Below are 22,615 nucleotides of genomic sequence, written 5' to 3'. Positions count from 1 at the left end.
CAGGATGTGGGAGGCAGAAAAGCAGTCTGTGTGTGAGTTTGAAGGCACCCCAGTCCTCAGAGTTCTAGGACAGTCAGACTGTCTAAAAAGGCAAGGGGCCAGCAAGATAACTAAGTGAAGGGGAATACAGTCAGGACTGACAACTGAAATACAAAATCCAGAACAGTAGGAAGAACCAACTTTGAGTGACACATTTAGAACAATGTAAGAGCAATCTGTGGTGTTATGTGTACACTGTAATTTAAACAAGTATGCTTGCCCGGCATTGGTGGCCCATCTCAGCACTTGGGAGAGGCAGGCAGATCTCTGAGAGTTTGAGGTCAGCCTGTTCTACAGAGTGAGTTCCAGGACAGGCTCCAATGCTACAAAGCAACCATCTTGAAAAATCCCCTACCCCCCCCCCCAAAAAAAACCCTTGAAACATAAAGCCTGGGAGGGAGAGAGGTGTTTTTGCAAAGGTGGGAGGCAGAGGCAGGTACATCTGAGTTCACAGGCCAGCCTGGTCTATAGAGTCCCTGGGGTTGGGGTGCTTAACATTAGAAGCAGTTTATTCTAAATTTTACCTAGTTGATATAGGGCTACAAATTGACCAAAATTCTGTACTTACCAAGTCATTTAATAATGATACCTAGTTCTAGGATTATAGGCATGAACTACCAAGCATAGTTCCAACTCTTCTTCCTAAGGTATTCAGATACCATGGAGCTACAACCCTGGCTAAACCGGTCTTTGTGGGAAGTGGTAGAACCCTTGAGTATATGATATCCCAAGTGCACAGACCACTCCCCTAAAGCTAAACCCATCTCCTTGACCCAGCTTTTATGCCATAGCCCAATCCCTTGTTGGGCTGCATGCACTAACTCCACCAACTGTACATAATAAACATGCTGAGCTACTGGAGTCCAGGACACTGCCACTGCAGTTTTTTGTTGTTACATCATACCCTTGCCATCCTACTCTGGTCACCCCAAGGATTTGGCTGTATATAGAAAACTCATGTAGTTACATACACTACTATAGACATAGATCTATGTTTGGCTAATCATTTCTACTCCAAGTCTCTTTCATCTTGTTTATACAGGGATTCACATGACCAAGGCAGCTTTGGAATTCCTAATCCCATAACACTATGCCAATACCTCCTTCAAAAGTTAATTATGTTAGCCATTAACCATAGATGGGAAAGGGAAAATAAAGTGATCCAAATTGTTTTCAGGATCATATTACTATGACCCCCCCCCCTTTCAGACAGGCCTCTCTACATAAACCTGGCCTCAAACTCACAGACCCACCTTCCTTTGCTGGGATTACAGGTCTTTGGTGCAAGGCCCTGCCTAATTACTACCTCTTTAGCAGTAACCTTGGGGATCTTGTTTGTTTTGTTTTTGAGACAGGGTGTCTGTATTAAGTAGCCCTGACTGTCCTGGATGTCACTTTGTATACCAGGCTAGCCCCCAGCTCAAGAGATCTACCCAGACTCCATGCCGAGTGCTGCAATTAAAGGTTGGCGCCGCCACCACCCAGGTAGGAGTATTATTTGAAAGACAACAACCAAATTTCAAATAAAAATATTACAATCGTTAAAATTACCTTCAATAATGTAGGAATAATTTTAAGCCAGTGAAGGGAAAAATAAATGTAAACCAAGTTTATTTTGCTTTTTAAGTAGTGTTCTTAAAGCACTACAGCTTGGTAAACAATGTAAGTTAGTATAAGTCATCTCAAAAGCCAGAGTTTTCTTTGTTGTTTCTTTTTTTTTTTTTTTTAAATGAGTTGTTAAAAAGATGCAGCCTATTCTAACAGGATAAATATTTTTAACCATTTCACTTTGAGTTAATGAAGGCTCACAAATGAGCAACACTCCTCATTGAGGAAAACAAAAAGCTGTTGTCGACAAGCGACAGCACACACACACAAAAACAAAAAGAACTGTGTAAAAATAACTAACTGTTCCCATATATTTAAAGTTGCTTTACAATGGGATGATATGCACATGATCTTGCTGCAAACTCTACACACAGACTTTAATACATGTAGTCTAGAGACAGACAATTCAGCTCGAGGTGCCAACTCCAGACAGTGCAGCTCTAACAACTCTCTGAACGCAATGGTTTTTACTCATTACTTTTCTTCTAGACTGAGATACAGGCTAGAAAGAAAATGCTCCCTAATTAAAATTGGTATTGTTTACAAGAAAAAATTTTATAATTAATTTTGCATTAGAATTTACAAGTATATGTTCAAATCAAATTTACTTCCTCCCACCCCCAGCCTTGCCACAAAATAGGCATGAAGTAAAAGTTTTTTAAAAATGCCTTAATTTTCAACTTCATGCAAACTAAAGATGACCAAAACAAAAGCTTAAACAATGGAAGGCTATTTCACAGAAAATTTCTTATACAAAAAACACATAAGAAAAAGGGCCACTAGGTGACATTTTAATTTACAAATTGGCATCATTTTGGTCGACAAATAATCCATATGCTGTTTTCTTCTGTGAACAAATGTTGCAGAGAGAAAAAAACCGAATATGACTTCAGATTTTAATCACACATTTCTTCTGGAATTTCATGTGGATTAAGAATCCCAGGTACGGACATTTGAAGTTTATGCTTCTCCTCCTGAGCCTGTCGAAGCGCTGTTTCTCTTTCTTCCAAAAATAAATCAGAGGTATCTTCACCTGCAAACTCCTGTGAACAAAGACAACTGAAAGGTCAAATATAATAATAAAACTTAAAAGTTGCCTCCAGGACTGGATGGCAGACATTTATGCAACCATTTTGCTATTTGTAATAGGAAAATAAGTTATCTGTCACTTGGATTTATAATTGAAGTATATTAGTAGAATCTTAACTTGGGGGGTGTTAGTGCTATAACGCTATTAAATATTCTTTTTTTTTTTTGAGACAGGATCTCAGTTTTGGCTATCCTGGAACTCTTAAACCAAGCTAGTCTCAAACTCAAGAGATCCCCCTGCTTCTGCTTCCTAAGTGCTGGGATAAGGCATGCCCCATCACCCCTGACCTGTCATGGTCTTCAAAGCATTCTCATTCTTTGCATTCAGAACTAAATGATTTTTTGTATATGATCATCTGACATTGATTCTATTAAATAGCCTTGAGTAGGTCAACTCAAGGACGATTTGTCTGTGTATAAACAGCAAAGCCCTGGGCTTGTTCATCAGCACCTCAAGCATTATCTGAATTACATGACTAGAATGCCACAGGTGAACTGCTTAATCTCACAGGTTTGTACCAAGCATAGGCAACACATCAAGATCATGTCTCAAAAAAGAAGGTCTGGCCCAGGTGTAGTGTCATATGCCTTAAATCCCAGCACTTGGAAGGCAGAGGCAGGGCCAACCTGTCTACACAGGTAAGTACCAGGACAGTCAGAACTATTCAGTGTGAGACCGGACCCTACTTCAAAAACAAAACCAAACCAGGGCAGAGGAAGCTCATCAGCGGGGCCAAGTGAAGAGTGCCTGTCACTCCTCGGCCCTGCGAAGGTATGAGACTGGGGCCTCCCGTGGCACTAACTGGGCCCTCCCTGAGTAGGGAGGTGAGTTCTCAGAGAGCAGGGCTCCATAAGTGGGCAGGAGAGGACCCTAGTGGGTGGATGTCTCCCTTGCCAAAGTTTGGAACAGACTCACCGCCAACACAGAGAGAGCTCAATGGCTGAGGTGAGGTGGCTCCTGGACCTCATAACCCAAATCAGACTACTTTCCCCTGTTCCTTTAAAAAAATAAAAAAAACAACCTCAAGAAAATGTGAGATCTGCAAGTTGCACTTCAATTCTTTAACACTAGAGGACTGCAAAGGTAGCAGATAAAATGGCTCAAAAACCATGGGTTAGTAGTGGTGCAAAACTTTAGTCCCAGCAGCCAGGAGGCAAAGTCCCCTGAATGCTCTGAGTTAAAGGCCAGCCTGGTATACAGACTCAGTTCCAGGATAGCCAGGGCTAGGGGTAGTGGTGGAGGAATGTAGCTCAGTAGAATGCTTGCTTGGTACGTACAGAAAATATAATCTAAATATTTTAATCACAATACTGAAAAACAAATTTAAGTATTAGAAAATTATGTGCACACACAGAATGTTGGGGACAGACACATCCCAAGACCTTGCTGGGTAGTTATTCTGCCTTAAATGGTAAACTGATTCAAAGAGTCCTGGAAGCAAATAGCATTTCTGAGAATGACCTATCCTTCACAAGCGCATGTACAAGTGCAGATGCATGAACACTTAAGAGACAAGTGAAACTCTGTGTGTTCAAGGCCAACCTCATCTACACAAGAACCCTCTCACAAAAAGCAAAAATAAATAAAAATCTGAGGTTTAAGAAACACATACCTTTATTTGTACTAAGAAGTCCCTTAGATGTTCCTTGAAAGCAGGAATATCCTGATTTAAGCTGAAAAGTCCTGTTACAAAGAGCTTCACTTGAGCACTGAAAATCAAACCAAACAGTAACCATTTTTAAAAATTACATATTTAAGGCACCGTCCTTAAAACCACTTGTTTATCAAACACATGTGCCAAATCTCAACACTTAGAAGATTTAAATAATACAGAACTCGAGGTAAGAGGGCTGGTTCAGGGGATAAGGAAGGTGTTTTCAATAAAATCTGGCAGTCTGGGACCAATTATTGGAAACCACATAGTAGAGGAAAACAACTAACTCCCATGTTGCCCTCTGACCTATACACATGTACAAAGGTGCACACCCATTTGCATCCATACACAAAATTAAGAGTAAAACAAAACAAAACCCAGTGCCCATGTTAGGTAACTCCCAACTACCTATTAAGTCCAGCTCCAGGGGGATGGATGCCTCTGATGTTAACATAAATCTGCACTCACATGGACATACCCTCCCCTTTTCTCGTATAGTAACAATAGTAATATAATTATTTACTCTTGTAGATGAGGGAATGCAGACTTAAGGAGATTAGCCACGTATTCTTGAATAAACACTTGGTTGTTAACTGGATTTCCGGGATTTAACGGTGTACTTATTTTTCCTTCTTCAACCAAATTAAACATATATGCAAGAATTGATGCATGCATTGTTAAGCCTGTTGAATAGAAGCAACTTATTAACTCAATGATGAAAATTAACAACCAGAACACTTCAGTAGCTTAGTGGTTTCAGTCCTTACCTGCAGTATGTGAGGTGTCCGTCACAACAGAAAAGATATGTTGAAGAATATCACAAAAATAAGTCTGATAAAAACTCTGCGCTGCAGCTTCCTCTTGTGCAACATTTTGTAAAAGTGTAAAAAGTATCTGTAAGCCTAAAGTCAATAGAACATCATTACAGACTGTAACTTGGGGGGTGGGAGGTTGGGGGTTGAGACAGGGTTTTTCTATAGCTTTAAAGGCTGTCCTAGAACTCACTCTGTAGATGAGGCTGGCCTCGAATTCAGATCTGCCTGGCTCTGTGCTGGGATTAAAGTAGTGTGAAGAGTCCTGCTGCTGGGTATTTGTGATGTGCTCAACATAGGTGCAGGATCTGAACTATTACTGAGCCATGTCTCCAGCTAATAACTTACATGATTAAAGCCCATTCTCCTTTATTACAAATTAATAAATATATACTAATATATATTATAAATATGGGGTTTCTCACATAGCAATTCCTTTCTTGACTGAAGGGTTGGCCATCACCACAGGTTACATATTATAATGTCAATCACTTTACTGAAAACTTAATTTCATCCCCCTCCCCCTGCAGGGTTTCTCTTTGTAGACCAGGTTGGCCTCAAGCTGAGATCTGCCTGCCTCTATCTCCTCAGTGCTGATATTAAAGGTGTGTACCACCATGTCCAGCTAAGTGCTCTGGCCCCTCAAAATTATTTTTTACATCTATTTATATTTTGGGACCTTAAGGGAGCTCACAGACTCCAAAATATGGAACAAATATCACTCCCCCTCCCTCTCACTAATCTAAAAATTTACTCAATCACATATGTAAACTGATTATACATGTTTTATTTACTAAGATGGGGTCTTATTATTATGTAAACTAAAATTGTCTTAAACCAAAATCATCTCATCTCAACCTCTCCAGCATTGGGATTAAAGGCATACACAACCAAATCCAGTTGTGTTTGGTCCACCACTCTTTTCTGGCCTCTGCAGACAGCAGGCATATGAGTAGTACACAGATAAACAGGCAGATAAAACACCTTTGTTTTATGTAAAAACAAAGGCTAGGACATAGCTCAGGTGTACACTGCAAGCATACCCAGCATTTAGGAGACAGCTATAGAATGATTGTTAAATTGGGCCAGGGATACATGAGACACTATGTTGAAAAATATATGGGTGCTGGAGAGATGGCTCAGGCAGAATACCAATTTCCAGCACCCACATACATCATGGCTTACAATTATCCATAACTCTGATTCAATGGCATCCAATACTATCTTCCAGCCTCCACAAGCACCAGGCATACATTTGAGATTAAAAAAAAAAAAATGACATACACAAAGGCTAACCACTCACTTAGGACACCCCTTTGGAGGGTCAAAAATGATCCTTTCACAGGGCTTGCCTAAGAGTGACAGAAAACAGATATTTACATTTTGATTAATTAATATCTGTAAAACTACAGATAGGAAGTACCAACAAAAATAATTTTATGCTTGTTGGTCACAACATGCAGAATTAAATAAAGGGTCTCAGCATTAGGAAGGTTGAGAACCACTGTTCAAACACATAACAAATTAACCTAAATAAGACAAAATAGCTATGGAATTGCTTCTCTTAAGTGATGTTCCCCAAACTTTAATTTGAGGCCACTTATAACTTTGCTTTACACACTTAGAAATGTAAACAGCCTAAAAACCAACCTTACAACAATGTAACTACTCCTAAGTACCCAGTCAGTAGAAGAGACTCTTACAACAGAAGGGTATTTATTACAGGCTTCTAGAGGAAGAGTGCCAAAGTTTTGACAAGATAAAGCCTAGAAAACATCTGGTCCTCTCTGTACCATGGAGTGAGTGTGCCTGGTAAACAGTAAAAGATCTGGCCTTTAAGTTTTTGCGTGATGGGTATTTGCATTGCATGTATGTATATGTAGCACTTCTGTGCCTTATGCCTATTAGAGGATATCAGATGCTCAGGAACCAGTGTTATGGGGAGTTGTATAGATGCTGGAAATCAAATCCAGGTTCTCAGGAACAGCAAGAGACACACTTGTGGGCCAGCTCTTTGGGCCCCAAGATCTTGTCTTAATCATGGTAGAAGGTGAGGACTTGTACATACAATCCATGACACACACACATCTGCATTCATAGGCACAGAGATGAGGTGGGGAGTGGAAAACTAAATAGAAACAAATGATCAAAAAGGCACATTAAGAAAAATCAATGGGACTGGGCATGTTGGTGGTGTGTGTCTTTCATCCCAGCACTCAGGAAGCAGAGGCAGACAGATCTCTGTGAGTTTGAGGCTCCAGCCTGGTCCAGAGTTCCAGGACAGGCTCCAAAGCAATACAGAGAAACTCTGTCTAAAAAGAAAAATCAACGGAAACTGGGCGGTGGTGGCACAAACACACACATTTTTGATCCCAGTACTCAGGAGGCAGAGATCTCTGTGAGTTCAAGACCAGCCAGGTCTACAAGAGCGCCAGGACAGGCTCCAAACCTACACAGAGAAACCCTGTCTCGAAAAACAAAACAGAAACAAAAAAGAACAAAGGACATAATGGCACATGTCTTTAATCCTGATTCTTGGGAGGCACACAAATAAATCTCTAAGTTCTAGGACAGCCAAGGTTACAGAGAAACCCTATCGAACAAAAAAAAGAAACAACAGCAACAACAAAGAGCATCCATATCCCAAAAAAACAATCATAATCAGGAGCTAAGTTTTATAAACTGTCACTAAGAGTTAATGGAAACTGAACATACAAAACATGATGAAACATGCCCCAAACAACAAATTTTCACAATGGTGCCAGAGGGCCAGAATTAAGAGTAATCCATTTTCATTTCTGAAATTTATTCAACATTTTAGAAATTTGGTTAACATCTGGTAACTTAAACTTCAGAAATTAAAAAAGGTATTAAATGGGAATTAGTATATACTTCTGGGTCATTGGGCAAATGGATTAAACTATTTTTCTATGTACTTACCTGTATCTGCAACATTCCTCATAGTATGTTTAAAAGCCCAAATAATAGAATCCAAAACAAGCTTAAACTGTGCAGGTGGAATAGCTAGGAATGCTGGGAAACAATGAGAATTGACAGCCTGAAGTAATAAGAAGAAGTTTGTTCTGTGTTCTGGATATTCTTCAAAATCCTAAAAGAAATGAGAACAAAATAACATTATTAAGTTAGGGAAGTAACAAGCCTGTACTTGCACGCATAATGTTATCAATAGGTCCTGTAAGTTATATTGCCCCCAAAGAAAAATCCACGCTGTAGGATAATCTTTTTGTATACTGTAAACATGTGTCTCTGCCTAAGGCACCTTCTGATTGGTTTAATAAAGAGCTGAATGGCCAATAGCTAGGCAGGTGAATAAAGGTGGGAATTCTAGGGGGAGAGAGGACTCTGGGAAAAAGACACTGAAGAAATTAGAAATACAGTACAGGAAGATAACCAAGCCATGAAGTAGAATGTAGACAGATTAAGTTACAAAAGCTAGTAGAGACAAAGCCTAGACTAAGGTGAAGTTTTCATAATAGTAAGTCTGCATGTAATTATTTACAGAGTGGCAAAAAATTACTAATACACACACATTTTAGGATTTGTATTTTAAAGGTTTAAGTATCATGATCTGCAAATAATGACAAATTATAAAACAAAGACAGGTTGGTTGGTGAATGTCAACAATCTGGACTCAGGAGCCCAAGGAAGGTGCCAGTCTGAGGCCAGTCTGTGCTTTTTAACAAAATGCTATTATCCCAAATACCTTGGTGTGTGTATTATAATCTATAGAAAAGAACAAGTTTGGAAAACATCATTACTATCAAATTATGTGCTACTAAACCTTGAAACCAATGAAACCAACCAATAGAATATCTATGCCATACTGAGTGTCAGCCCAGCTTTAATGTCCACGTCACCCCACCCACTTACTTTTTAACGACAGGGTCTCACTCACTGTGTAACCCTGGCTATGTAGACAAAGCTGGCCTTGAATTTAGAGATCTAGATCCACTCATATCTGCTTCTTGAACACTGAGTAATTAAAAGTGTGTTCCCATGACCAGTCTTAACTCTTTTATTATTATATGGTGTTCTGCCTGCATGTATGTCTGCAAGCCAGAAAAGGGCACCAGATCTCATTACAGATGGTTGTGAGCCACCATGTGGTTGCTGAGAATTGAACCCAGGACCTCTGAAAGAGCAGCCTGTGCTCTTAACCTGAGCCATCTCTCCAGTCCCCCATTTTATTTTGATGCCAAGATTTTATTAAGATGACAATTAATTCCTAATTCTAAGGCTTGAAATTTTTCCTAAAAATTGTCATTCCCATATTTAAGAGTGGCAAACATACTACAAAAACTTCCACTATACAAGAAAACACAAATCACCTACCTTATTTATCATATTCAATGTACACTCAAAAACTGCATCGAATATCTGAGGTATTTCAGCTGTTATATGTCCACCTAATTTGTTGACAATAATGGCCATAGTACTAAGCACTTCTGGTTCTCTAGCAGCTGGGACATTTCTCTGGTAATCAATGAGAACTGCATCCAAAAGAGGCGGAACAAAGTTTTCAGCTACCTGTTTGGGGGGGAAAAGTCCGTACATTGTAAGCTATGGGTCACTTCTGTCTCTAAGATTTCAGATTATCTGCTGAGATATGCAGAAACATTTAGCAACCAGTTAAGTAACTCAACATACTCAAATAGCTCATATGGGATAATATAAATATACTCTTGAATCTCATCATGTAGCCAGCTTGGACCCCAACTCCTGCCACAGGTCCCAGGGGCTGTAGCAACTAATAAGTATGTGCCAATCAGCTTCAGAGTCCTCAATTCCACCATCTACAATACACCAAGATATCTGGTCTTGTAGTATTTTGGTTCTAGCCAACTCTGATTTACTGATGTATCTGTTGTTCATCTACTTTTACATTGGAAGTAATGACATTTTCTTACTTTGATCACCATTAAATCTCAAAGTCAAAGATGGGGGCTATTGAGATGGCTCAAAAACTTGCAATCTTTTATCTTCCTACCTTAAAGCCACCACAGTACCTACATACTTGTGAACCATATGCCTGGATTTCCTTGTGACCAATACTACATGAATTCAATTGACCTTTTGTGACCTAAGTTTTTTGTTTTCAAGATAGGGCTTCCCTGTGTAGCCCTAGCTGTTCCGGAACTGACTTTGTAGACCAGGCTGGCCCCAAATTCAGAGATCCAGCTGCCTCTGCCTCCAGATGCTGGGATGGGGCTAAAGACACAAGTAACCAGCACATGACTAGTTATCTTTTAATTAAGTAAAAATATGTGTAGACATTGCAAATTTGAGAATGACACCAAAAGAAAAATAGAAAATCTTACCATCTGAGGATCATTGGAACGGCTCACCCAACCAGATATTAACTTCAAAGTTTCCCTTTTTACCGTCCGCATACTTCTAATCAATGGTTGCTTTGTAACCATTTCTCCTATTAAAAAAAAAAAACAAAAAACGAAATATAAGCTAACTTGACATTATACACCAGTATACTTAAGTCTACTTCAGATGCTATTATTCCGCTGACCATTTAAAAAACCTAAACCCACAAGAATTTATGACAGAAAGGGCCACAGAATTATCAAATGGGAACAGCAAGAAACCCAACTGCTTTGTGTATTTTGAAAAGCGGTCACCCTGTCAATAAACTCTACTTGTAGGCAAGAATAAAGTTAATTGGGCAAAGGGCAAACAGTTGTTGAGAAAGGGTCTTGGACTTTGATACCCCAGATACCCAGACTGACACAAATTGAGAAATGCAGAAAACATACCAAAGACAGTAAAAGCAGGATGATTTCTATCACTCCCCAAGAACCACTTACCATTAGCTTGAATAGCTGCAGAAATATTTTCACTGAGGCACTTATATACATTGAGCATGTCCAAATAAATTCTCCCAAGCTGAATTACAAAAGGATGACCAACAGCTTTGCAGGCTCTCACATTTGTTTTTAATATGCTACCCAGCTGCTTGACTGTTTCAGGATCTTTCAGGATATCCACATTCTGCAATTACCATGATAAAAAATATCATGCACTGAAAACGACATCATATTTGCAATCTATAAGACAAATACTGGAACTAGGTAGTAGTTTTGCAAACATGAAGCCCTTATCTAAAACTCACATTTAAAAATAGTGAAATACACCAAAAGATCAAAACAGAAGATATTATAAAGACAGTTGTGGTGGCCCAGATCTTTAATCCCAGTACTTGAAGCATAGCCAGGCAGATCTCTTTAGTTCAGGACAGCTAGAGCTCCACAAGTAAATAGTCTCAAAACAGGCCAACACCCTACAAAAAAAGATTCTTCTCCCTTTTTTTTTTTTTTGTTTTGTTTGTTTGTTTGTTTTTGGTCTTGTGAGAGGGGCTTCTAGGTCTCAGCTGACCTCACACTTGCTATGCTGCCAAGGATGACTTTAACTTCTAATCCTGCAATAACTGTTAGGATTATACTCGAATGATAATACCATGCCTGGCTTCCATAGTTTTTGAGTTGTCCAAACTCACATTAAAGCCCTCACAGATTAAGGAAAATGGCTGTATGGGTCAAGTGCTTGTTTGCCACATAACACCTGAGGGCTTAGATCCCCAGGAGTAATAGTAAAGCTGGGCTTAGCACAAGCTAAATAATCTGAGGTAGGTAATGGTGATGAGATCCTATGTTCAAACAATGTGGAAAGGAAGAACCAACACCAGAAGCTGCCTTCTGCCTTCAAAGTGCTGAGATTGAGAGAACTATAAATCTTATTAGAGCTCAAAGACAACAACAAACAAAATAACCAAAAGCAAAAGAACTTACTTTGGTTGCCTGCTGGATTATACTGTCCCATACTTGATTAGGAAGTAGCATGTATTTTTCTATCAAATGTTCTTGAACTGTCTGGTCTGTCTGTGCACCAATCATATATCCCACAGCTTCGTAAAATGTATGCACCTGTTTTAAAAAGCAAACATTTTTTATTTTCATACTCTCACATATAATGGATAATTCATGCAAGCAAATTACAAATATACTTAAATTTTATTGATTAATGCTCATTCCCATTTTTAAATTGCTCATGTGGCTTTAAATATGAAGGGATGTAAGTGTAGGTACCTGAGGAGTTCAGAAGATAAGGATGGATAACCCTAGAACTATAGTTACAGGCAGTAATTAGCATTCAATATGGGTGCTGGTAACTCAGCTACAATCCTCTGCAAAAGCAGTATCACTCTGAACCACTGAGCTATTTCTCCATCCCCTGTGCATATCAATTTTATATACCATTTAGAACTGGTGAGGTGACTCACGGTTAAGATGGCAGGCTATTCTTCCAGAGAATCAGGTTCTAGCACACCACCCACATGATGGCTCAACCGTCTCTACCTCTAGCACCACAATATCTGATACCCACTCCCTTTCTGGCTTCTGCAGGAACCAGGGAAACAGGTGGTACAGACACACATACATGTAAGCAAGAACCCCATGCACATCAAATAGTTAAGCACAGTGGCTTACATACCTGCTGAGGCTGAAGATCACAAATGATAGTATTTATGTTGTTTAAAATCTCATCAATAAATGGCATCACTTCTCCAACCTGAACCTGAACAAAGTGTCTACGGCATTTTTGAGCTATTTTAATAAAGGTGTCACAAGCCATATCCTGGACTCCATCATGGGTCTCTAACAAGATAAAAACTTTTACTTATTTTTGTTCAACAAAACAATGACAGTAAAATTAAGTATAATGAGTAAATAAGATTTACCATGCATGAATTCAAACAGCTTGTTTACTACTGTCTTCAAAAATTTCCAGTGTGCTCTCAAAAACCTTGGATATTGACCTACTATGTACATGATATTTGATGCAATAATGGCTTTATTATCTTTGCCTCTTTTCTGCTCACATAATCCTAAAAGATCCTGTAAAATAAGACAAACAATTATGGTTAAGTATGTTTTATGGTTAAATATGGTTAACATAAAACTCATGTAGGTTCTACCTCACCCTGTCAACTGCCTGCATACCTTAATAACGGTAACAAGGAACCGCTTCTCATCTTCTTCATGCATCGCACCACTAATGGACCCTATTGCCCAACACAATGTATTCAGATTTTTCCATGACCATTCTGTGCCATTCACTTGATTTTGAAGTTTCTTAGTCATTATTATTTCTGTATCTACATAATCCAGATGAGTAAGATAAACTGCAAAGAAAAAAAAATTAGATGTTTGACACCCAAAACTTGAATAAGATTTTTTTGTTAAGGAGTAACAACATCACTAAGTATATAGTTAACTCACCTAATGTTTCTCTCATATTCTTATACAAATTTATGGAATCGGTATCCTTCATGAACTCTCTTACAACTTCTCCCTGATCATTTTCTACCACCAGTACTTCCTCTGGTTTAGCCATGCGACTAACCATCAATAAACGGACCTACATATCAATAAACCAATAAACAAACTGTTAAGACATTTGATACCCACGCCCATTCTAAAATTGATGGAAGACATTTAAAGTTATATACTTTTTTTTTTTTTTTTTTTTTTTTTTAATGGATGATGGAGCACTCCTGTAGTCTCAGTGCTCTCAAGACTAAGTGATCCCCAGTTAGTGGCTACGAACCCAACAAAGAACTTTCAAATAAGGCAGCCATACATATTTGTAATCCCAACACTTGAAGCCCAAGAGATCAAGGCTAGTCTCGACTACTTAAGACTCACCGCCACCCATGCACCTACCTACCTATCAAATGTTTCTAATTTTTAAAAAAGGTACAATGATGACACATTAGCTAAGGATACTTATTAAGATCTTGTCTCCAAAAGAATAGAAATTTCTAAAATGCAACACTGTATTTCAGAACCCTATTTGATCTGTATTTTTTTTTAAAGACAGTATCAATAAAACTTACAGATTTCACATTTCTCACTGAATGAACAGATTGGGGGTGACTAATAAATGCACACACCAATAAGTTCAGATAATGCAAGGTAGCTAGTTAAAGAACAATACTTCTAAAAATTGCAGCTAGAAAACATTTTATATTCTTCTACCAATACCTAGTAGCCATAAACATTACAGTAAGAAACAGAACATTCACCAACACCCTTAACATTACCTTTGATAACACAGTCAGGTATAGCTGTCTCCTAGGAGGAATATCAAAATGCTGACTTCCAGATAACAATGGAGAAGCAGATGTAGAAAATGGACTCTCTCTGTAGAGCTCAGCAGCCAGATGATTCCAGTACTCAAGACAGATTTTAAAAATTTCAGTTTCTTCTACTTCAGACACCAACAACATATAATGAAGAGCCTACACATTAAGACCAACAGAATTAAAATACTACAACCAAATCTCCTAGTTGCTTCCCAGCACTTAAACCAGGATTAAAAATTAATATTCTGGATTTTCATTTGTCAAACAAAAAGCTCTGGAAGCCAATATTTCTTCAGACATGTCCTCTAATTTTAGTTTCCAGTACACATAACTTAAGTTACAACCAAGCTATTTAAACAGGCTTTAAAAACAGGAGAGCAGGTCACACAGTTTTAGTACTAGCACTTAGGAAGGCATGAGGATCACCTTCAGGTAATCAGTTTGAGGTGAGTCAGAAAGTCCACATCATTAATGGGCCCTTTGGTGTCAGATAATGGTAAAGCACACAACAGTAGCACTCTCGGTGGCAAAGACAAGATCCTCACAAGTCTGGGGTGAGTTTAGTGCAAACCAGGACTAGAGGACTTGGTCTCAAACAAAACATGGGTACACAATTTGCTGTGGAGATGATGAAATGTTTGGAAACCAGACTACTATTGGTTATATTGCTCAGACACATAGTCAAACAGTAAAACCATTTCCTAGGCTGGTGTGGAACTTCTGGAAATCTTCACTCCTTGGCTTCTCAGGTGCTGAGATTACTGGCATGAGCACATTTCAAAATTAGATTCCTATAGGCTGTCCCACTATGATATTTACATTGTAAGTGTTCCTATGTACAGTATTGACATGTCTGGCTTTACTCTCTGATTTGGATATTAACAGTTTTCCAATTAAAAAGTTTAAAAAGTCAGGCATTGTTGTACAAATCTTTAATCCCAGTTCTTGGGAGGCAGAGGCAGATGGGTGTCTATCTATATGTTCAAGATCAGCCAAGTCTTCCAAAACTACAGAGACCCAAATAACAAAGCAGGAATCTGTTTTAGAAACAAGGCACGCCTATAACCTCAATCAGCACCGAGAAAACTAAAGAATGCAGATTCACTGAAAGATCAACATCAGACTGCCATACAGAGTCCTGAATCTACCTAGGAGATAGCATAAAAGCAGCTGGGCACGTTTTTAATCTAATCCAAGCATTAGGGAGGCAGAGGCAGAGGTTATTGTGCTCTACACGGAGTTCAAGGACAGACACGGACCCTATCTCAAAACAAAACCACAAAAAACACATGGGCAGAGAACAAACAAGATGTCTCAAAATCCACATACAGAGGAGGCACATATTTAAGAGCTTTTTTTCCTTTTCAGAGACGATTATCAGGAGCCAAACCTACCTCCAGGAGTGCTTCCCTGAGATTCAGTCTTTTTTCTAAAAGTTGACCATGTTCTTTTAGAAATGTGCAGAGAAATAGACTGAGATTTTGAATAAAGTTCTGTTCATCATCTTTTCCATTTGAGTATGCAACTCGAATATTAGTATTTAAAGGAAGCATCTGGAAATTGAAAACCATTATCAATCTACAAGTTACAAAACCCCAAGAAAACAGCCTGAACTCTAAAATGACAACCCCATTTGCTAACACAAATCTCCACTTTGTTTCTGGCTAATCTAGACTGATTTTACTTTCTATAAAAAGATACATAGTAAAGTTAACTGCCTGCTATTTTCTTTCAATTTTTCTATCAGAGTTTTCTCAAGACACAGAAAAAATATAAAGGTGCATTCAAACGGCAAACAGTGATAACATCAAGTTTAACTTTCTACATAATCAACAGATCTTTGTCTAGAGAAGGCTTTCCAGTTTGGACAAGCAATGTTAAGGACTAAGGAGGGGAAGAATGGTCCTATCAGATTCTCAATTTCCCAACGTGTCATCATATCGTTAGAACATTCAACCTTCAATTTTCTAGTTATCATGGGAACTCCTAAAACCTTAATGTTTCTTTTTCTTTCTTCATAGTGAGTTTTATTGAGAGGAAGGCAAGAAAAGAGAAGGAAAGAGAAAAGAGGTAAAGAGACAGAGAGGAAGGAGGTGACAGGCAAAGTCCTTTCTGCCCCTTCAGAGGGGAAAGAGCAAAACCTTAATATTTCAAGGAAAACAAAAACCAAACAAACCTACCTAGATTTTATATAATGTACATATTAACACACTAAAACTGATCTATATTAACTGTTCTATAGTTTAATATTTTTATTGTCAATTTGGCATTTAATGCATTTCTAATTCATTAAAAACATTCAGTTTTCAACATAGTGGTATATTACCTGCTTTAGCTGCATCATTGTAAGGGTGAACAGAGTTTCGAATTGTTCCTCATATTGGCTTACACTTACACCAGCAATCTCAGTGAGGCACTTTAGAGACACATTTCGAAACATTGGAACATTCAGGAACTATTTTATTAAAAAAGAAAGCAAAATTAAACTCAAGAAACATTTTATTTTGAAAATGACAAAGGAGAGTAAAGTATGGAAACTTGGTTGTGGCTAAAAGCTTTTGAAAAGGACCCAGGCTCTAATGCCCAGCAACACTCACTGGAAGCTCATAAGTAGCAGTCCAAGGAATTCAACACCCTCTTCTTATATCTATTCCATCTGACACACCCAAGAGCATCAGATACTCATCACGCATGCATACAGTCAAAACTCATTCCACAAAATAAAACAATCACAAACTCAAGGATACAGTCTAAAAATGGTGGGTAACAAATTTTTCTTTTGGCATATACATTTTGAAGAAAAACCATATACTCTTAAGTACCGAAATGTTTGGGGAGCACATATGCTTGCTTTTCTTTTGAGAGTGTATCTCATGAGGCCCAGATAAAGGCCAAAACTACTACAAAGTTGAGGATGACCTTAGACTTCTGAATTTTCTACTTGCTTCACAGGTATATAATATAGTACAGGGATACTGGGGATTAAACTAATGTTTTGTGCACTGTGGTGATAAATTTATTTATGATTTAATTAAGACTGCCTGAAGTATCAGAATGCAAAGCCAGCCACACCAGTTAGCTATAGAAGCTAGGTGGTGGTGATACACACCATTAATCCCAGGACCCAGAGGTTGACTAATCTGTTAGTTCAAGGTCACACTAAGGTACTAGACTGATCCAGTCCAAAAGAGAAGCTCCCACACTTTTAATCCCAGGATTTGAGAGGTATAAAAAGAAGAAGCAAAGAGTCTCATATGAAAATTATTCTCCAGCCATGCTGAGGACAGGACAGCCCTCAGCCTGGGGTAGAGGTGACAGCTGGTGGCTGGCTGCTTTGCTTTTCTGATCTCCAGCTTGAACCACAGTTATCTAGCTCTAGGTTTTTATTTTTCCTGTTACAGTGCACACTAAGCAAATGGGAACTACAACCCTCATACATTAGAAGTTCAAAAAAAAAAAACAATAACAAAAAACTTGTTTGGTAACTTTTCACAGGACCTAAATTACTGTGTGTTTCATTGATTTGAGGACCCCATCTTAATAATAGTTAAAACAACAACAACAACAAAAACTACTCTGAGTAATGAGAATGGACAATAGTTATTTAAAAAAAAAAAAAAAAGGCAATGTCAACTTACACATCACCTATATTGAATTTGAGGTGAATTTAAACCATAATAACCTTGTCAATCTTCACAACCCCCAAAATAGGCCTTTAGGACATAATATATTCCTTATACCTTTGGTGGTTGATTTGGGAAATACTAATAGCTGATCAACAAAGTTCATCTGTTACAATAATCTTTACTAAGGTTCAATAAACAACCCTGTAACATTTGTCAAGATAATACAATGAACTGGTAACTACTATAGAATAACCCTTCTGTATACCATGTGAGTATATGTTGCTATGACTGGTTTAATAAACAAGCTGGGCAGGAAAGCCAAATTGAGAATGATGAGATGGAGAAAGAGTCAAGAGATGCCAGCTAGCTGCCCAGGAAGCAGGCATGTAGAAAAATGAGGTAACAAGCCATGAAACATGTGGGAAAGCATAAACAGTAACGTGGGTTAATGTAAATGTAAATTAGCTAGTAACAAGCCTGAGCTATCAGCCAAGAAATTACAATTCAAGTCTCAGAGTCAAGTTTTTGGGAAGCAGCAACTGGTTATTTGGGAACAGGCAGTCTGGAGAGAAACATTCCAACTGTAGTTAACAGTAATTATCTATGAGTAACAACAGGAAGTGTATGGTATTCAAAATTTTCAGGTAAAATAGATTTCATGGTCTCAGTATTGAAACATTTGCCATTAAGCCTGATGATCTGAGTCTAATCCTGAGGATTACATACAAAATATATACATGTAAACAAAATTTCACTGTTGGTGGCCCAGGCCTTTAATCCCAGCATTCAGGAGGCAGAGGTAGGGAGATCTCTGTGAGTTCGAGGCCAGTCTGGTGCAAAGACGGAGTTCCTGGACAGACTCCTAAGCAAGAGAAACCCTGTCTCAAACAAACAAAAAACACAACAAAAACAAAACAAAAACCCCACAAATTTCAATTTTACTTTATAGGATTATCACCTGAATTACTTCACTGTGACTCAAGTGAAAGAAAGCAATACACTAATTATACCCAATATAGAAATCTTGTTTTTGACAGCACCAATCTCAGCTATACTCTAGCCTTCACTTTACGTTTTATCTTGACCTCCTGAGACTGGGTAGTCCAGGAAGTCTTGGGCTAAGTGGTCTCAAACAGCCTGGTCTACAAAGCAAGTTCCAGGACAGCCAAAGTTGTCACACAGAGAAACCCTGTCTCTGACTACCCCTGACCAAGAGAAAACTTTCACATAGGCCTTAAATTGCAATCATGCCTGATTCTTTTTTTTTTAAGCTCTATTTATTTATTTGCAATTTATTATATATACAGTGTTCTGCCTGAATTGCCTGCTATCTATGATATCTAGTTGTATGTAAGCCACCATACAGTTGCTGGGAGCTAAACTCAGAACCTCTGGAAGAGCAGTAAGTACTCTTAACCTCTGAGCCATCTACCTCTCCAGCACCATGCAGGATTCTTGAACAAATGACCTAGTTAGCTGGTTTCTTAGGACAGACCTGAATAGGGAAGTAATTTAGGCCACCATCCAACTTGAAGACCCTGTACCTGGGGCCTTTGAGGTGGCTCAGCAGGTAAAGAAGCACATGGCCTTCAATCCTTTTAACCCTTATTGTGGAATGAAAAGCTCTCAACCAAGTTGTCATTTAACCTCTAGACATATCCATGCCCACATACATTAACACAAAATGAACAAATAGATGTAATAAAAATAAAAGACCTCCTACTTCTGACTCTGTAGTATTGGAATCACAAACACCACTATGCCCGAGTTTTTAAAAAAGGATTTAAATAATCATATCAAATGTAAAAACCTTGAGGGCAGGTCCTTCATTTCATAAACAAAGATAGCCACTAAGAATGTCAGTTAAGAAAAATCATTTGTGCCCATCCAGAGACAGAATTGAAGTATACTGGCTTTACCTTGTAAATTAATGTGCTGATTAACTTGGTCTCAAAGATGTATCCCAGTGGAATCCAGTTCAGAAATCTCAGCAGTGTCTCTAAGGTTGCATGTACAAGAGGAGCATTTTGGGAACCTTCCTGCAAATGCAAGCATCGCATCATAAACATATTCTACTCTGCGCATGTTTCAAAAAGAAGAAAAATTTAAAAGCACTTACCATCACAAACTGGCAAAGTTGAAATATTTGTGAGAACTCATTGCACATGCTAAGGAGGAAAAAAAAAAAAAAAGATTTAGCAAAGTGGGAAAATACAAATCCCATGGAGAGTATAACAGGGAGGACACTGACATCTCCTGTGTACAAACTCCCCTATCCCTAGTAATAACCAAAAAAAACCCCAAACCCTCCCCCCAAAAAACAACAACAAAAAAAATCTTTTACACTTAGAGCTCCACTTAGCATAAGAAAATCTAAAACATAATTACTTGCCTGTCTTTTAAATGCTTTGCCTTCACTTGGGTTATCTGTCCACTAGAGAAATCAAATACTTCTTCACTCAAGAGTTTAAGAATCACCATATTATTTTGACATAGACTTTCACTGGTCCTACTTGCTCCAACAATATCACCAATAAAAGTTGGCCAATGCTTAGGCCACTCTTGCTTAAGTATCTAAAATTAAAGATGAAATATACATTTCACTTAATTTGACTAGGACAAAACAATTTTAAGCCAGAGTAAATATCACTCACTCTATCCCATTCATTCATTCATTCATTCATTCATTCATTCATTCTTGTTTTTTTGGGACATGGTTTTTTCTGTATTGTTTTGGAGCCAGTCCTGGAACTTGTTCTGTAGACCAGGCTGGCCTCGAATTTAGAGAGATCCACCTGCCTCTGCATCCCGAGTGCTGGATTAAAGAAAGGCATGCACTACTAACGCCCAGCTCTATCCATTTTTTAATAAAGGAAGGAACTGTGTTACTCTCTATATCACACAAAAACACAATACATAATGTTTGCAATATTCACAGACCCCACTCAGTTACCCTGGTAGTTACATATGGTTCTGGTGTTATGATAGATAATATTTGCCTGAAAGGTATGTACAACCTATCTCAAAACATCTGAGATCTACTCAAATGATAAAGGGTGACACGTTAAGAAGACTTATTTATGCTCATCTAGACTATCAGCCTCTGAGATCAATCCCTGCTACTCCAAAACCAACAAAAGACATTTTCTGTTGGACATAATCTAGTCCTTACATTATTTTAAATTTGCTAAGGCAGCAAAATTGATGCAGCCAGGCCCTGGTTCTTGAATTAAAGTAGGGTGTGAACATTTTATAAGCTTTAAGTAGACAGCACAAGCAGGGAATGAATTTTATACTAAATTCCCAATTAAATACATTAGAATTTTGAAATCTGGATAATGTCATAGCCAATAATATTCCAAACATTCTACAAAAGGATGACCTATTGGGGGTCAGTAAAGAAAACAGGTCATTATAAACATTCTAAACTTAAGACTACCTAAGTAGTTAGGAAAGACTGTATAGAGACTAAGTAGGAGGCCAAATTCCAGGTAAGGATATATAAACTAGAACGGGACTAGCCACATGTAGGGAAAACACACAATATCAGTCTAAGAATCCAACAGTCACACTGAAAACGTCAAATTCCAATATGCAATACAATTTACACTGAAGCCATATACCCGAAGTCTTAAAATAAATGTTGATTCTTATCACCACAGGCTCATTATAACAAATGTTAACTAAAGACCCGAACTCTGGTCGGGTGTGGTAGCACTTAGGAGGCATAGACAGGCCTTGAACTCTGTGAGTTCAAGGCCAGTCTGGTCTAGAAACTAAGTTCCAGAACAGCCAAGGCTACACAGAAAATCACGGTCTTAGGGAAGAGAAGGAAAAAGAAAAAGATCTGAGCTCAGTTCCCAGGGCCCATGTCAGGAACATGTCAGTCACAACCATCTGTAATTCCAGGGCCAAGGGGTTTCAAATGCCTCTGGCCTTTGTGGTTTGTGGGTACCTCCACTCACATGCACATATCCACCAGAAGATACACACACAAAGACACATATACACAGACAGACACACACACACACATACAATTAGAAATACAAATACTTTTTATAAAGACCAACATTTAACAATATAACAATCATTTAATTTTTCTGAGGAAGATGACTAACAAAGCTTACCTGAACAAGAATCATGTTTAACTTCCCAATATACACCTTTTCTTTCTAGGAAGGGGGAAAGAGGGTCACATTAAACAAGTGAGAAAGAATATAGCATAAGCATAAGAAATAACTATGGGTCTACTACAGATATGCATGTTTTCATGACTATTAAAAGTATGCTAACATTTATTTAAATGTTTGCTTTCCCAAACACATTCTTTGGGGACCATTGAGGCTCAGCATTAAACGCCAACTGCCACCAAGACTGACAAACTGAGTTCCAATTCTTTGGACCTATAAAGTATGGGAAGAGGAACAACTTCCAAAAGTTTCCCTCTAACATCAAAAGGCACCTACTTGTTTATACACTTCACAAACAATAGATAAACTTAAATCTCTGACTTCCTGAGATGCTTTGCACTGTAAACACATGAGCTTCCTTCTCCAGATCCACAGTACAGAAGGAAGAGGCGAGCACTGACTTCTCTCCCCAGTTGTCCTG

At 38.3% G+C, this 22,615-nt stretch overlaps 1 protein-coding gene across 2 annotated transcripts in view; it reads right to left on the bottom strand.

Moving 5' to 3' along the window:
- Positions 1–1,633: 1,633 nt before the first annotated feature.
- Xpo1 (exportin 1) overlaps positions 1,634–22,615 on the bottom strand; it is a 41,758-nt gene continuing 20,776 nt past the window's right edge. For both annotated transcript variants that reach the window (XM_051200634.1, XM_051200635.1), the window contains 20 exons: positions 22,132–22,176; positions 20,397–20,578; positions 20,124–20,172; positions 19,924–20,043; positions 16,705–16,833; positions 15,773–15,931; positions 14,337–14,534; positions 13,513–13,651; positions 13,234–13,415; positions 12,972–13,128; positions 12,725–12,888; positions 12,022–12,156; positions 11,041–11,224; positions 10,543–10,649; positions 9,557–9,751; positions 8,144–8,312; positions 5,159–5,293; positions 4,915–5,074; positions 4,350–4,446; positions 1,634–2,690 (listed from right to left, as the gene is read on the bottom strand). In XM_051200634.1, the coding sequence (XP_051056591.1) occupies positions 2,544–2,690; positions 4,350–4,446; positions 4,915–5,074; positions 5,159–5,293; positions 8,144–8,312; positions 9,557–9,751; positions 10,543–10,649; positions 11,041–11,224; positions 12,022–12,156; positions 12,725–12,888; positions 12,972–13,128; positions 13,234–13,415; positions 13,513–13,651; positions 14,337–14,534; positions 15,773–15,931; positions 16,705–16,833; positions 19,924–20,043; positions 20,124–20,172; positions 20,397–20,578; positions 22,132–22,176 (2,853 nt within the window). In that variant the 3' untranslated portion in view covers positions 1,634–2,543. The remainder of the gene's footprint in view (positions 2,691–4,349; positions 4,447–4,914; positions 5,075–5,158; positions 5,294–8,143; positions 8,313–9,556; positions 9,752–10,542; positions 10,650–11,040; positions 11,225–12,021; positions 12,157–12,724; positions 12,889–12,971; positions 13,129–13,233; positions 13,416–13,512; positions 13,652–14,336; positions 14,535–15,772; positions 15,932–16,704; positions 16,834–19,923; positions 20,044–20,123; positions 20,173–20,396; positions 20,579–22,131; positions 22,177–22,615) is intronic.

This window comes from Phodopus roborovskii, unplaced genomic scaffold (genome assembly GCF_943737965.1).
Source record: "Phodopus roborovskii unplaced genomic scaffold, PHOROB, whole genome shotgun sequence".
Classification (NCBI taxonomy): Eukaryota; Metazoa; Chordata; class Mammalia; order Rodentia; family Cricetidae; genus Phodopus; species Phodopus roborovskii.
The sequence above is the reverse complement of the archived record's forward strand: the minus strand, read 5'-3'. Positions and strand labels throughout refer to the sequence as shown.